We start from the raw sequence: 18,013 nt of genomic DNA on the forward strand, positions 1-18,013 counted from the left end.
TATTTGAGAAATATTGGAGCCAATAAACACTAGAGGGGGGCGACCAGGTGGGCACAACCCACCTAGGCTCCCCAGGCCCCCAGGAGCGCCCTGGTGGGTTGTGGCCTCCTCGGCCCATCTCCGGTGCCCATCTTCTGGTATATAAGTCATTTTGACCTAGAAAAAAATAAAGAGGAGACTTTCGGGACGGAGCACCGCCGCCTCGAGGCGGAACTTGGGCAGGAGCACTTTTGCCCTCCGGCGGAGCGATTCCGCCGGGGGAACTTCCCTCCCGGAGGGGGAAATCATCGTCATCGTCATCACCAACAACTCTCCCGTCTTGGGGAGGGAAATCTACATCAACATCTTCAACAACACCATCTCATCTCAAACCCTAGTTCATCTCTTGTGTTCAATCTTGTTACATGAACTATAGATTGGTGCTTGTGGGTAACTAGTAGTGTTGATTACATCTTGTAGTTGATCACTATATGGTTTATTTGGTGGAAGATTATATGTTCAAATCCATTATGGTATTTAATACTCCTATGATCATGAGCATGTTTATCATTTGTGAGTAGTTACTTTTGTTCTTGAGGTCACGAGAGAAATCATGTTGCAAGTAATCATGTGAACTTGATATGCGTTCGATATTTTGATAGTATGTATGTTGTTATTCCCTTAGTGTGGTGTCATGTGAACATCGACTACATGACACTTCACCATGTTTGGGCCTAAGGGAATGCATTGTGGAGTAGCAATTAGATGGTGGGTTGCGAGAGTGACAGAAGCTTAAACTCCAGTTTATGCGCTATTTCGTAAGGGACCGATTGGATCCAAAAGTTTAATGTTATGGTTAGGATTTGTTCTTAGTACTTTTCTCATAGTTGCGGATGCTTGCGGGAGGGTTAATCATAAGTAGGAGGTTTGTTCAAGTAAGAACAACACCTAAGCACCGGTCCACCCACCTATCAAATTATCAAAGTAGCGAACACAAATCAAACGAACATGATGAAATTGACTAGATGAAATTCCGTGTACCCTCAGGAACGCTTTGCTTATCATAAGAGACCGTTTTGGCCTGTCCTTTGCCTCAAATGGATTGGTCTACCTTGCTGCACTTTTGTTACTATTATCGTTACTTGCTCGTTACAAATTATCTTGCTATCAAACTACTCTGCTACTTACAATTTCAGCAGTTGCAGACATTACCTTACTGAAAACTACTTGTCATTTCCTTCTGCTCCTTGTTGGGTTCGACACTCTTACTTATCGAAAAGAGCTACAATTGATCCCCTATACTTGTGGGTCATCAATGCTATTTTCTGGCGCCGTTGCCGGGGAGTGAAGCGCCTTTGGTAAGTGGAATTTGGTAAGGAAACATTTATATAGTGTGCTGAAATTTATTGTCACTTGTTACTATGGAAAACAATCCTTTGAGGGGTTTGTTCGGGGTATCTTCACCTCGTCCGGAACCACAATTAGCTACCCCTCAACCTACTGCACCTACTGAAAATATTGAATATGAAATTCCTTCGGGTATGATAGAACAACTGCTAGCTAATCCTTATGCAGGAGATGGAACCGAACATCCTGATATGCACTTGATATATGTGGAAAAAATTTATGGATTGTTTAAGCTTGCAGGTTTACCCAGGGATGAAGTGATGAAAAAGGTTTTCCCTTTATATTTGAAGGGAAAAGCATTGGCATGGTATAGGTTATGTGATGATATTGGATCATGGAATTGGAATCGTTTGAAATTGGAGTTCCACCAAAAAATTTATCCTATGCATCTAGTTCATCGTGATCGGAATTATATATATAATTTTTGGCCTCGTGAAGGAGAAAGTATCGCTCTAGCTTGGGGGAGGCTTAAGTCAATGTTATATTCATGCCGCAATCATGAGCTCTCAAGAGAAATTATTATCCAGAATTTTTATGCTCGACTTTCTTGTAATGATCAAACCATGCTTGATACTTCTTGTGCTGGTTCATTTATGAAGAAGACTATTGAATTTCGGTGGGATCTTTTGGAAAGAATTAAACGCAACTCTGAAGATTGGGAACTCGATGAAGGTAAAGAGTCAGGTATTAAACTGAAGTATGAGTGTGTTAAATCTTTTATGGATACTGATGTTTTTCAAAAGTTTAGCACTAAATATGGACTTGACTCTGAGATAGTAGCCTCCTTTTGTGAATCATTTGCTACTCATGTTGAACTCCCTAAGGAGAAGTGGTTAAATATCACCCACCTATTAAAGAAGAAATTAAAGAACCAGTACCGGTTAAAGAAGAAACAATACTTTATAATGTTGATCCAGTTGTTCCTTCTGCTTATATTGAGAAACCACCTTTCCCTGTTAGGATTAAGGAACATGCTAAAGTTTCAACTGTGGTTAACAAAAGCTATATTAGAACACCTAAACCTGATGAACAAATTAAAGTAGAACCTAGTATTGTTATGGTTAAAGATCTCTTGGAAGAAGATATGGATCAGCATGTTATTTACTTCTGTGAAGAAGCTGCTAGAATTGCTAAACCTGATAAAAGAGATAAACATAGACCTATTGTTGGCATGCCTGTTATTTCAGTTAAAATAGGAGATCACTGTTATCATGGTTTATGTGACATGGGGGCTAGTGTGAGTGCTATCCCTTACACTTTATATGAAGAAATTATGAAAGACATAGCACCTGCTGAGATAGAAGAAATAGATGTTACTATTAAACTTGCTAATAGAGACACCATATCACCAGTTGGGATTATTAGAGATGTTGAAGTCTTGTGTGGGAAAATTAAATACCCTACTGATTTTCTTGTCCTTGGTTCCCCACAAGATGACTTTTGTCCCATTATCTTTGGTAGACCTTTCTTGAATACAGTTAATGCTAAGATAGATTGTAAGAAACAAACTGTTGGTGTTAGCTTTGGTGATGAGTCTCATGATTTTAATTTTTCCAAGTTTAGTAGAGATCATCATGAAAAAGAATTGCCTAGTAAGGATGAATTAATTGGTCTTGCTTCTGTTGCTGTTCCACCTACTGATCCCTTAGAACAATATTTGCTAGTATATGAAAATGATTTACATATGCATGCAAGAAATGAAATAGATAAGGTTTTCTTTGAACAATGTCCTCTACTTAAACACAATTTGCCTATTGAAACTCTAGGAGGTCCTCCTCCACCTAAAGGTGATCCTGTGTTTGAATTAAAACAATTGCTAGACACTTTGAAATATGCTTATCTTGATGAAAAGAAAATATATCATGTTATTATTAGTGCTTACCTTTCAGAACATGAAGAAGAAAGATTATTGAAAGTTCTAAGGAAGCACCGGGCTGCTATTGGATATACTCTTGATGATCTAAAGGGCATTAGTCCCACTCTATGTTAGCACAAAATTAATATGGAACCTGATGCTAAACCCGTTGTTGATCACCAACGTTGGTTGAATCCAAAAATGAAGGAAGTGGTAAGAACAGAAATCTTAAAACTTCTGGAAGCAGGTATAATCTATCCTATAGCTGATAGTAGATGGGTAAGTCATGTTCATTGTGACCCTAAGAAAGTAGGTATTAATGTTGTTCCTAATGATAAGAACAAACTTATTCCACAAAGAATTGTTACAGGCTATAGAATGGTAATTGATTACAGAAAATTAAACAAAGCAACTAGAAAAGGTCATTACCCTTTGCCTTTTATTGATCAAATGCTTGAAATATTATCTAAGCACACACACTTTTGCTTCCTAGATGGATACTCTGGCTTTTCACAATTACCTGTTTCTCAACTTGATCGAGAAAAGACTACTTTTACTTGTCCCTTTGGAACTTATGCTTATAGACGTATGCCTTTTGGTTTATGTAATGCACCCGCTACCTTTCAAAGATGTATGACTGCTATCTTCTTTGACGTTTGTGAAAAGATTGTTGAGGTTTTCATGGATGAATTTTCTGTTTATGGGAAGTCTTTTGATGATTGTTTAAGCAATCTTGAGCGAGTTTTGCAGAGATGCGAACAAACAAATCTTGTCTTGAACTGGGAGAAGTGCCACTTTATGGTTAATGAAGCCATTGTCTTGGGCCATAAAATTTCTGAAAGAGGTATTGAAGTGGACCAAGCTAAGGTTGATGCTATTGAGAAAATTCCATGTCCTAAGGACATCAAAGGTATTCGTAGTTTCCTAGGTCATGCTGGTTTCTATAGGAGATTTATCAAAGACTTTTCTAAAATTTCTAGGCCTCTTACTAATCTTTTGCAAAAGGATATTCCTTTTGTTTTTGATGATGATTGTCTTGAAGCCTTTGAAACACTCAAGAAAGCCTTAATATCTGCACCTATTGTTCAACCACCTGATTGGAACTTGCCTTTTGAAATTATGTGTGATGCTAGTGATTATACTGTTGGTGTTGTTCTAGGACAAAGAGTTGATAAGAAATTGAATGTTATTCATTATGATAGTAAAACTCTAGACACTACTCAAATAAATTATGCTACTACTGAAAAAGAATTCTTAGCAGTGGTGTCTGCTTGTGATAAATTTAGATCTTATATTGTTGATTCCAAAGTAACTGTTCACACAGACCATGTTGCTATTAAATATCTTATGGAAAAGAAAGATGCTAAACCTAGACTTATTCGTTGGGTTCTCTTGTTACAAGAATTTGATTTACATATCATTGATAGAAAAGGAGGTGAGAACCCAGTAGCTGATAACTTGTCTAGGCTTGAAATTGTACTTGATGACCCACTACCTATTGATGATAGTTTTCTTCATGAGCAGTTAGCTGCAATAAATGTTTCTCATAGTACTCCTTGGTATGCTGACTATGCTAATTACATTGTTGCTAAATATTTACCACCTAGCTTTACATACCAGCAAAAGAAAAAATTCTTGTATAATTTAAGACATCACTTTTGGGATGACCCACATCTTTATAAAGGAGTAGATGGTATTATTAGACGTTGTGGACCTGAGCATGAACAGGGACAAATCCTACGGAAATGTCACTCCGAAGCTTATGGAGGGCATCATGCTGGAGATAGAACTACTCACAAGGTATTGCAATCTGGATTTTATTGGCCTACTCTCTTCAAGGATGCCCGTAAGTTTGTCTCTTCTTGTGATGAATGTCAAAGAATAGGTAATATCAGTAAGCGTCCAGAAATGCCTATGAATTATTCACTTGCCGTTGAACCATTTGATGTTTGGGGATTTGATTACATGGGACCTTTTCCTTCCTCTACTGCGAATAAACATATTTTGGTTGTTGTTGATTATCTTACTAAACGGGTAGAAGCTATTCCAACTAGTAATGTTGATCACAACACCTCTATTAAAATGCTTAAGGAAGTTATTTTCCCAAGGTTTGGAGTCCCTAGATATTTAATGACTGATGGTGGTTCACACTTTATTCATGGTGCTTTCCGTAAGATGCTTGCTAAGTATGATGTTAACCATAGAATTGCATCACCCTATCATCCTCAGTCTAGTGGTCAAGTTGAACTTAGCAATAGAGAAATAAAATTAATTTTCCAAAAGCCTGTTAATAGGTCCAGGAAGAATTGGTCTAAGAAATTAGATGATGCACTTTGGGCTTATAGAACATCATATAAAAATCCTATGGGTATGTCTCCTTATAACATGGTTTATGGAAAAGCTTGTCATTTGCCTCGTGAGTTAGAACATAAAGCATATTGGGCAGTTAAAGAACTCAACTATGATTTCAAACTTGCTGGTGAAAAGAGGTTATTTGATATAAGCTCTTTAGATGAATGGAGAACCCAAGCTTATGAAAATGCCAAGTTATTCAAAGAAAAAGTTAAAAGATGGCATGACAAAAGAATCCAAAAGCGTGAGTTTAAAGTTGGAGAATATGTTCTTTTGTACAACTCTCGTTTTAGATTTTTTTTTGCAGGAAAGCTCCTCTCAAAATGGGAAGGCCCATACATCATCAAGGAGGTTTACCGGTCTGGAGCCATCAAAATAAATAACTCCGAAGGTACTAACCCGAAGGTTGTCAATGGGCAACGTATAAAGCATTATATCTCAGGTACGCCTATCAATGTTGAAAGTAATATTATCCAAACTTTGACACCGGAAGAGCACATAAAAGAGTCCTTCCGGAACACTCCAGAATCGTGAAAATAAAGAGGTACGTGATATGGTAAGTAAACGGACTCCGAAAAATCCGCAAAAATATTTTTTTTATCAATTTTGGAATATTTTAAAATTTTGGAAATAAAGAAACTTCCAGGAAGCGTTCCCTGGTGGGCATAAGACACCAGGGCGCGCCAGGCTTGCCTGGCGCGCCCAGATGGGTTGTGCCCACCTGGGACACCTTCCGTACTCCGTTTTTCTTCTGTATGCTTGTCCTCCAAGATAAAAAAATCTATATATACATCCCGAACCTGTTGATAACCGTATCCCGGAGAAATCCTCTGCTCTTTTTTCTTGCTATTTCCAGTCAGATTTATCAAGCCAGGCATCATGTCTTCTTGCTCCTCCAACAACATGGAAGAAGATGCTTGGCTGATGAAGATCGAGACGAAGCTGGAGGAGCCCACAAACGCCATCAAGGGAGACAAGGGCAGGAAAGCTACCGTAGATCCACCCCCGGTGGCAGCACAAGAGCTGCTGGCCGAGGAGGAGGAAGAGGATATCCTTAAGCCCTACCTACCTCATCTTACTCCTGAGATTGAGGCTTTTCGCATCATTGATATAGTTCGCATACAGAATAAGTATCTTACTCGCGAAAATATTCTGCATCAAGAGCATATCATCCATCTCCGGAGCGTCATCCGTCGGCTGGAGAACCTCTTGATCCTTAAGGATAGGATCGCTTTATCACCACCATCATCTTCTTCACCACCAAAGGAGAATTGAGTATCGGGTATGGGTACTCCCCTTGGCTTCCGCCAGGCTTGGGGGAGGTGCCACGGTATCGTATCATCCCACTATCTTTTTGCTTTTACTTATCCTAGTTCGATCATTTGCTTTTAGATGAAATAAAGTTCAGTTCGATCCTTTCTTCTTTGAGAGTTTGCTTAGTGATCTATCCTTGTAATCGTGTGCAAGTTATATAATAAAGTTAGTTTGAGTTTTTGCTTTCTTTACTTTCATGTTGCAAATAAAGAAAAGAAATAAAAGAAAGAACAAGAGAGAAAGGAAATAGATCAATAAGATTATATACTAATCCTATGGTAGGTGATGGCACCACATAAGGAAAAGTATAAGTAGAAAATTTTATTAGAGATTTGACAAACATAGCATTAGTCAATGATGCAACTCATGAAAGAATTAATAAGGGAAGAGAAGATTCACATATAGATATACTATCCTAGAAATCTTTTGTGATTGTGAGCCCTCATCAAAATATTATATGCCAAAATTGTTGACGTTGGACAAGGAAGACAACTTAATGGTTTATGTTTGTTTATATTCACAAAGAAGTCATATTGTCATAGATCCTTTAACATGTGGTGCTTGCCCCTATCTTTGCTAGCCAAAAATTCCGCACTAAGTAGAGATACTACGTGTGCATCCAAAAACCCTTAAACCCAAATCTTTTTCAAGTGTCCACCATACCTACCTCGGGATTGAGCAAGATCCCTCAAGTAAGTTGTCATCGTTGCAAAAAGGCAATAAAAATTGCTTCTAAAAGTGTGAGATCGTTTAGTGTAAGAGAAAATTGAGCGTTGTACGAACTTGGATGACAAAGAATAAAAGCGACAGACTGCATAATAAAGGTTGTCATCTTAAGGGGCAATACAACGTGACGTTCTCTTGCACTAAGGAATTGAGCATACAAACAAATAAGCGCATGGCAACCTCTGCTTCCCTCTGCGAAGAGCCTTTCCTTTATTTTTATGCACTTACTTTTATGCAAAGAGTCAAAGTTTTCCTTCTATTCCTTTTATTTTTCTCCTTTGGCAAGCATCATGTGGTGAGGAAAGATCTAGGCACATATGTCCAGTTGAATATAGATAGCATGAGTTATTATTGTTGACATCACCCTCGAGGTGAGTATGTTGGGAAGCGAAACTATAAGCCCCTATCTTTCTATGTGTCCGGTTGAAACGTTTTGCTCATGGGTACGAGGTGAGTGTTAGCAATCATAGAAGACTATATGATGGTTGAGTATGTGGACTTGCCTAAAGGCTCCGACACGTGACCTTTCTGAAAAGATCATGAATTGCATTCACAAAGTTGACTGAGAACATAGTTTGTTGGTTTCTAATAGAGTTTTTGCTTTATACTACGATTGTGTGATGAACTATTACTTATTCATGAGAATTATATGATAAAAGTTCTATGATAAAATTCCTATGTTTAATTTTGTTGCTGTTATAATAATCAACATGATGCCTCTATGTCCATGTTTTGTTTTTATCGACACCTCTCTCTCAAAGCATGTGGACATGTTTTTTGATTTCGGTTTTCGCTTGAGGACAAGCAAGGTCTAAGTTTGGGGGAGTTGATACGTCCATTTTGCATCATGTTACCTTACTATTATTTATAATGTTTTTATCCATAATAATGCTTTTTGGAGTAATTCTAATGCCTTTTCTCTCATAATTTACAAGGAACACACCAAGAGGGAGAATTCCGGCAGCTGGAAATCTGGACCAGGAAAAGCTACGTCAGGCCACCTATTCTGCACAACTCCAAATGAGCTGAAACTTTACAGAGATTTTTTATGGATTATTTGAGAAATATTGGAGCCAATAAACACCATAGGGGGCCACCAAGTGGGCACAACCCACCTGGGCGCACCAGGCCCCCCAGGCGCGCCCTGGTGGGTTGTGGCCTCCTTGGCCCACCTCTGATGCCCATCTTCTGGTATACAAGTCATTTTGACCTAGAAAAAATAAAGAGGAGACTTTCGGGACGGAGCACCGCCGCCTCGAGGCGGAACTTGGGCAGGAGCACTTTTGCCCTCCGGCGGAGCGATTCCGCCGGGGGAACTTCCCTCCCGGAGGGGGAAATCATCATCATCGTCATCACCAACAACTCTCCCGTCTTGGGGAGGGAAATCTACATCAACATCTTCAACAACACCATCTCATCTCAAACCCTAGTTCATCTCTTGTGTTCAATCTTGTTACAGGAACTATAGATTGGTGCTTGTGGGTAACTAGTAGTGTTGATTACATCTTGTAGTTGATCACTATATGGTTTATTTGGTGGAAGATTATATGTTCATATCCATTATGGTATTTAATACTCCTCTGATCATGAGCATGTTTATCATTTGTGAGTAGTTACTTTTGTTCTTGAGGTCACGAGAGAAATCATGCTGCAAGTAATCATGTGAACTTGATATGCGTTCGATATTTTGATAGTATGTATGTTGTTATTCCCTTAGTGTGGTGTCATGTGAACATCGACTACATGACACTTCACCATGTTTGGGCCTAAGGGAATGCATTGTGGAGTAGCAATTAGATGGTGGGTTGCGAGAGTGACAGAAGCTTAAACTCCAGTTTATGCGCAATTTCATAAGGGACCGATTGGATCCAAAAGTTTAATGCTATGGTTAGAATTTGTTCTTAATACTTTTCTCGTAGTTGCGGATGCTTGTGAGAGGGTTAATCATAAGTAGGAGGTTTGTTCAAGTAAGAACAACACCTAAGCACCGGTCCAACCACATATCAAATTATCAAAGTAGTGAACACAAATCAAACCAACATGATGAAAGTGACTAGATGAAATTCCCATGTACCCTCAAGAACGCTTTGCTTATCATAAGAGACCGTTTTGGCCTGTCCTTTGCCTGAAAAGGATTGGGCTACCTTATTGCACTTTTGTTACTATTATCGTTACTTGCTCGTTACAAATTATCTTGCTATCAAACTACTCCGCTACTTACAATTTCAGCACTTGCAGACATTACCTTACTGAAAACTACTTATCATTTCCTTCTGCTCCTTGTTGGGTTCGACGCTCTTACTTATCGAAAAGAGATACAATTGATCCCCTATACTTGTGGGTCATCATCTCCCAACAAGCTCTTTCTTTATGGCCATTAAGATAGGCTTGAGTTTTTAGATGCTCGCATAAAAGATAAGTATTGAAATGCAAAGAGAGCAACATACAACATGCGAAACCACACTTAAGTATAACCCTCTTCCTATGCATACGCATTTTACAGGAAAACAAATTATCAAGAAAAACAACATCTAGCATATGCAAGGAAGAGGAACAAAACATTAACAATTTGAACTTCAAGAGAGGTGACTGAACATGAAAATTACTATAACCATATTTGCCTCTCACATAATAGTTACATGTAGGATCATAATCAAATTTAACAATATATCGATCATCTAAAATATACTCTCCATGATCCACATGCATGCAAGTTTTATAATCTTCCAAGATAGTGGGATTAACATCAACTAAAGTCATGACCTCTCTGAACCCACTTTTTTCAAATATCTCGTAAGATTCATTGTTCTCCATGGTAGTGGGATTTTCTAAAGTCGGCACTCTTCCAAACCCACTTAAAATTCATAGAATTATAATCACCCCAATCATGATCATTATAATAAATACTAGGCATGGCAAAATCACCATGAATAATGGTAAAACGCAATGCATCAATATAATAGCTAATCAGTGCAAACTTCTCCAATATAGTGTTATTGGGAGAATTCAAAAAGATAATAGGACTATCAAGTGTGGGTGCAACAACAATAATTTCATTTTTAACATAAGGAACTATAACAAGTTCATCCCCATAACCATCATTAATATTGGCATCATGGCCATAAGCATAGCAAGCATCAAATTCATCAAAAAGGAATATTTCAAGCGAATCAACGGGATCATAATTATCTATAGATTCCTGCATATTATTATTCTCTTCCGAAGCAGCAGACATTATCCCAATAAATTCATTAACATAGGCATTAGGAGCATAGTTTTCATAGCAATATTTAAGTATGGCAAAAAATCAGATTTGTAGAGAGTAGCATCATACTTTTCAATCAAACAAGCAACTTCATAGGCACCCTTAAAAGCAACAAATTCTTCAATTTATTTGATATCATAGTAACTATGAACACCCTTGGCATAAGAAGATAATATTTCATTATCATTAAACTCACATAGGTAGGGAATGTGTTTTTTAAGGTCCTTTCTAGATCAACAAGTACGATGGCACGGCATTTGTTGGGCCTTGCTGGAGGAGTTTTATTCAAGGCGAACTGTCAAGGGGGTCCCATAAATCACCCAACCGCGTTAGGAACGCAAACTCAAGGAACATAATACCGGTATGACGGAAACTAGGGCGGCAAGAGTGGAACAAAACACCAGGCATAAGGCCGAGCCTTCCACCCTTTACCAAATATATAGATGCATTAATTAAATAAGAGATATTGTGATATTCCAAAATATCCATGTTCCAACATGGAACCAACTCCAACTTCACCTGCTTCTAGCAGCGCTATAAGAAGGGCTGAGCAAAAGCGGTAACTTAGCCAAACAACGGTTTGCTAGGAAAGGATGGTTAGAGGCTTGACATGGCAATATGAGAGGCATGATATAGCAAGTGGTAGGTAGCGCAGCATGGCAAATAGAGCGAACAACTAGCAAAGCAAAGATAGAAGTGATTTCGAGGGTATGGTCATCTTGCCTGCAAGGTTCTCAGAGTTGCCGAAAGCTTGATCCTCGTAAGCGTACTCAACAGGTTCCTCGTTCACGAACTCGTCTCCCGGCTCTACCCACAGCAAGAACACAAGCAATGGAACCACAATCAATCACGGGAAATGCACAAGCAACATGATGCAATACATGCATGATATGCGAGATATGATATGCGATGCGTATGCGTGCTCCGGAAACAAAAGGTTGAACAAGGCAGTAACTTGGAAAACCAAGTATGCCACTGGAAAGATGAGATGATTTCGGTCGAAATCGATATAAAGATCACCGGAAACGGGTGCACGGTTTGCAAATGGCAAGCAAAACAAGAATGACACGATTCTGCGATTAACAGCATGATAGCACTTAGAATGCATCAAGAAACTATGTTACAGCACTCCAACATAGCAACAAAGCACATGGCAGTAATTTACAGGAGAGGCTTGACAAAAGATGAACACTGAGCTACGGCTATATCACACAATAACAGGTTCAAACAAGCATGGCAAAAGTGCAAAAGATATCAGCTTCACAGACTTATGGAAAATACTGAACATGGCATAAACAGCATCAGGTAGCAATGTTCAGAGCAAGCAATCAACATGCTACAGGAACTTAACATAGCAAAACAAGGCATGGCATGAATCTACTAAAAGCATAGCACAAAAGTCCCTTATTGACCATGAGTCAAAAAGGATCAGAAGATATGATGGCACTCATGTAAACATAGCAAGTTTCGTTATCAGGTTTCAGACTTAGCAGAAAACAGAACATGGCAGTAACAGAAATTATGAGGGCATCTTGGTGAGCTTGATTCACTCATCACAAAGCAATGCATGACAAAACAAGCAAACCTACAGCACGATGTCATGTTTATGAAGCTATCCATGGCAAGAGCAAGTTCATAGCATGTATGGAGCAACTACAACAACCTTGGCAAAATTGAATATCATGTTAACAATCTGCCAGGAATATTTTATAGCGAAACTAGGGCAAGATTAAGACATGCTAGGGCAATCCATAATTGCAAACAGGGGCATAGATGGATAGAGCACAACTATATCTACAAAACATCCTTACTGAACATACTCAAAAGAAACATGGATATCACTGTAGACACATGGATACATGGCAACAAAATAACAGCAGTAACAGACTTGGCAAAATCCCAAGTCCCTGAAAACAGAAACATCACGAAGCCTAGTTTGCATGCTTGTGCTAGTCACCACATATATCACAGAAATACATGGAATACACCTCTGTAAAGATAGAATGGGATAGATCAAAACACCTATAGAGCTCATGCCCATAAGATGCACACATTAAATGCAACAAAAATAACAAAACATCAAGTTCTGATAAGTACCAGCAGTAAACATCATATAGCACTCTTGCACCAGAGATTTGAGCATCAAGATGGACTCAAACGAGAATAGCACAATGGAACAAAATGAAGAGCATCTCGTGGCGAACATTTTGATATAACACACGCATGAAATGGAGCAGTATGCAATGAGATATGCCATGATGAACAGAGCAACATAAAGTGATAAATTCGAGACTTAGCAGAAAACAAGGGGGGGAAGTCAACCTCGATCTGGATCTGGGGGAATCGGCGCGGGATTTGAGGCGGCCGGAGCTCGTCGCCGGAGCTGGAGGGGAGACGGCGGCCGGAGGACTCGAGGGAGGGGCGAGGCGCTCGGGGCGCGAGGCGGCTCGGCGCACGGCGACGCGCGGGGGCGCACGGGCGGCGGCGAGGTCGAGGCGGAGGCGGCGGGCGGCGACCGGAGCGAGGCGGCGACGGGCAGCGAGGTCGCGGGAGCTCGCCGGAGGGGCGACGGGGCGGCGAGGGCGCGGGAGGCGCGCTCGAGCGGCGGGGACGGCGACGCACGGGCGGGGGCGCACGGGCCCGCGGGGGCCGGCGATGGGCTTCGGCGGGCCAGCGGCGAAGTGGGCGCAGCTCGCCACGTGGTGCAGCGCGATAGGCTCTGGGCGGCGGCGACTTCGTCCGGCCAGACCGGACGTGTCCGGCGCGCGGAGGGAGCGGGGCTAGGGTTTATCTGCGATTTGGAATGGGGAGGCACACATATATATAGGTAGAGGGAGCTAGGAGACTCCAAATGGAGTGCGGTTTTTGCCCACACGATCGTGATCGAACGACCGAGAGCATGGAAGGGACTTAGATGGGTTATGGGCTGTTTAGAGGGGGGTTTTTGCTGCAACAGAAAAAAGGACTTTGCGGTTACCCGGTTAACCGTTGGAGCATCAAACGACCTCCAAATGGAACGAAACTTGACAGGTGGTCTACCGGTGGTCTACCAAGGCCACTTGGCAAGACTCGGTCCATTCCGAGAACGTTTAACGCCCGCTCACGAAAAGAGACAAAAGGGGTGCGCCGGTGCATGTGGGAGTGTCGGATTGCAAGACGGACAACGGGGAAAATGCTCGGACGCATGAGACGAACACGTATGCAAATGAGATGCACATGATGACATGATATGCAATGCATGACATGAACAAAAGCAAAACGAAAGGCAAAACCCAACCACGAAGGGAATATCATAACACATAGCCGAAAATGGCACGAGTTGGGAGTTACAAATATGGAAAGTTACATCCGGGGTGTTACACCTCTCCAGCTTATCTTTGCTGGCATGCCCAACATTGAGCAGATCAGCAATCAGATACTCCAGCTTCTTCTTCTCTTGCTTAAGTAGGTCCCTGTCCCCCTCCACTTCCTTCATGGCCCTCCTCATGTTCTGAATGATATCTGCTTGGCTTTTAAGAATGCACCTTTGCTCCTTGGCAAGCTTCAACTTTTCCATACTTAACTCAATCTTTACCTGATCCTCAAGTTGTTTCTTCTTCTCATTTAGTTCATTAATTGTCTGACTGGTATAGTCCATGTCATGAGACATCTTGCCATCTAGATAGTCAAAAAGCTTGGATACATCTTCCACCAACTAGCTGTAGTTGTTTGACAGGAAATCAATTTCCTTCTTTAGCTTGGCCACCTCTTTCTCATGGGCTTGTTTGTCCTTCACCCTCGCCAAGTTCTGCTCATGGTACATGTCCCAAATCCTTGTTAGGCACCTTTGTAGAATCTCTGGCCAAGGACCATCCACCCACTCCACAACCCCACAGTTCACACCTACATCCTATAGAAGCAATTATTTATAATTAAGCACAAAGCACCTAGTAACGAACTTAGTACAGGTAACTCAAGTCATAAAGTCATTGCATTTAACTGAAACCCTTTGTTTACATCAATATGCTCTCTGAATTATGCAAACATAATTCTTTGATACTAAGCACACATCACCTTATTTAGCTGCAGAGATAAATTCAGTTAACAACTATATTTAGCAGCAGAGATAAATTCATGTAACTCTGTTCTTTTTTAGTTAACATCTATATTCAGTTAACAGCTAACAATTATATTCAGTTCACAGTACACATTAAACAGGTGTTCTCAGGTTCAGTCATTTATTGAATTCAGTTAACTAAAGATCTACTTTCACATATAGCTTCCATATGTATGGCACTTTCAAGTTTCAGTTCAAAACTACAACACACATCTCTACACAACTTAATATGCTGCACCACATCTCTGCACACAAAATTCAGTTAACATGCTGCACCACACATCTCCAGCAGCAAAACACATCACACACCACACATCTCCACCAGCAAAACAAGTAAGCCTGCAAGATTTAATACCTGCTGCACATGACAACCCAGATATCGCGTCCCAGTCAAGGCTCCTCCAAAAGCTACCATCTTCTTCGGCCTCTGATGATGCGTCATGCAAGTCGGCAAAGATTCAGTGTAAGAACCACAGAAAGATGGATCCACCACACTGTCAGGGGTTTCCTGCAAAAGAAACTTGGAATCAAACCAAAAGCAACTTTGAAATCTCCAATTTGGATGAACTAGCCCTAACCCTAACTCTGTTCCACCATTACGCACTTACAAAGATCTGAGGATCCATTGAAACCATGCAGGTGTCCTCGTCCGAGCTCTCCTCGTCATTCCAGGATGGCATCCTCAACTTCTACCGGCAGTAATGGCCGCGACGGCGACGGTGATATGCTCAGAGCACCAGGGAGAGGGAGAGGATGAGGAGGAGTGAGAGCGAGCGAGGAGGAAGAGAATGAACGAGTGGCTGAGCTCGCTCTCACTTATTGGCCGACCGACAGCAGCCGTTTCCGACCGCGGACGCGCCGTTAACGCACGGCGGGCGTCGGTTGGCCAACATGGCACCTGAAACGTGGGACCGGCTGGTCAGTTTGGTGCTTAGCGCGGGCGAAGCGGCGGTTTCAACACTTGGTAGTTTTTTTGCCACGGATTAGGACAAATTTGGTAGTTTTTCGCACAAAATCGTAAAGTGGTAGTTTTCTGTCATGTTTCCGTGAATATGTGGTAGTTTTTGGTTAAATACTCGGTTGTGAGTGATCTGAAGGCAGAGCTGGAGAAGAAGAACCTGGTTGATAGCTCAACCACAAGCATACACCAAGTGCTCAGGGCCAAGGCATAGAAAGAGAGGGACAAGTTGAAGGAAGAGAAGAAGTTGGAGTTCATGAGTGCTAACCTGCTAAGAGAGAGAGAGGCCACCAAGGAGAAGATCAGGAAGCTGAAGGAGATATGTACTGAATTTGAGTAATTGTTTGTCGTTCTATTGTTAAGTATGTAAGGTGTTGTAGCACTAGATGTTGAAAGACTATTGTTGTATGGTTGTGCTAAACTAGTGACAGAGGTAAATCCGACATATCTTGAGGTAGGGATCCCAAGCAAAGTGCCAAAGCACGATGGTAACAGGGACACGAGATTTTACCCAGGAAATGGAGAAATGAAAAAAAATCAGGGATAGCGTTGGATGGTCTTTGAACGTGTTCCTGAAAAATTTCCATTTGTCCAGTGAATAATTTACATCTAGTTATGATGGCCTTTCCCTTCCCATTTCTCGGGGACAGACAAAGTACGCAACTTCCGCCTGGTCTCGCACTCTGCGAGTGCCTGGAAATGTTGGATCGCCTGGGCCGCCTTGTCCTTATTGCGTAGCAGATAGAGCCACATGTACATGTTGTTTTCATCAACAAGGAGGAGGAAGTATTTCTTGCTGCCGAGAGTTGGCGGCGAGATGGGGCCACACGAATCACCGTGCACGAGCTCCAGCGGCTCCGTTTTGGTGATCTGGTTCACTTGTTATGGGAATGTCATCCACCGATGCTTCCTGGCCAGGTAGGCTCCGCAAACCTTCTTTGTATGTTGGATGAGCGGCAACCCACGGACCTACCCTGCTATGCCAGCCTCTTGAGGCCACCAAAGTGCTTGTGCGCGAAGTGAGCATGCTAGCGCCATGCCGCCTCAACGGTGTGCGCCGCCAGGCAGACCGACCTGGTGAGTTGTAGGTGAATGATGTAGAGGCAGTTGCATGACGTGGCACCCTGGCTAGGACATGGTGTTAGCGATCGCGCACCATCATATACCCACCTTCCACGAGTGCGGGCATGCATTCTTGTCCAACCGCCAGATGGAGATGATGTTGCTCTTCAGCCGGGGAATCCAATACACAATGGTCAGTGCACGGTGTTCCTAGCCAGCTGTGGTGAACAGGACGGTGTCACACCCTTGAATCGCCATGAGGGAGTCGTCCCTTAACTTTATAGTACTGAAGGTGCCCTTGGCTACTTTGATGAACGTCGCCTCATCGCCGGTCATATGGTCGGATGCGTTGGTGTCGAGGTACCAAGCAACGTCCACATTCTCCGAGGAGCACCGGAGAATGACACAACACACTCTTCATTGAGGAAGACACACTCTTCAGTGGCGTTGGTGACAATTAGTTTTGTTGCCATGGCAGCATTTTCGGGCGCTGCTGGAATGCTTCAGTGGTAGAGACTTTTGCTGTCATAGCAGCGTTTTTGCCAGCATCGGCTATGACTGTCAACAAGACTTCCTTGATCACCAGGAGGCCTAAATCTTCGTCTTCGTCTGCTTGGCCTTGAGCAAGGAGGGCTTGGGCCTGCTCGCGCTTCTTCTTACGGCAGTCCCAAGCCCAGTGGTTGGCAATGCCATAGTAGTGACAATTGTAATGGTTTGCATCGCCGTTGTCATTAACTCTTCCCCAACGGGTGTTAGTATCGAGAGGGCCTTTGTGCTTTTTGCCATAGCCACCATCGCGGCCACGGCCACAACCTCTACCGCGCCACTGCACATTCGATGAGTTGCTCCCGCCTACGCCATTGTTGGCATCATGCTTCAAACGCGTGCGCCATTCTTCCTTGGTGAGCACAAGTCGGGCACCGGCATGACCCTCGTTGTACTGGTCGAAACAATCCTCCGTCACCTTGAGCCGATTGGTTTGCTCCTCAATTGTGAGAG

The 18,013-nt window shown here is 41.9% G+C and overlaps 1 protein-coding gene across 1 annotated transcript; it reads right to left on the bottom strand.

The window, feature by feature from the left end:
* Positions 1-14,592: 14,592 nt before the first annotated feature.
* Positions 14,593-15,674, bottom strand: LOC109785670 (uncharacterized). The gene is made up of 4 exons (XM_045227683.1): positions 15,603-15,674; positions 15,350-15,502; positions 14,952-14,960; positions 14,593-14,787 (listed from the first exon to the last, which is right to left on the bottom strand). Exons 1-4 carry the CDS (start codon positions 15,672-15,674, stop codon positions 14,593-14,595), a joined length of 429 nt encoding a protein of 142 aa, XP_045083618.1.
* Between the last annotated feature and the right edge of the window lie 2,339 nt (positions 15,675-18,013).

This window comes from Aegilops tauschii, chromosome 4, assembly GCF_002575655.3.
Source record: "Aegilops tauschii subsp. strangulata cultivar AL8/78 chromosome 4, Aet v6.0, whole genome shotgun sequence".
In the NCBI taxonomy this organism is placed as follows: Eukaryota; Viridiplantae; Streptophyta; class Magnoliopsida; order Poales; family Poaceae; genus Aegilops; species Aegilops tauschii.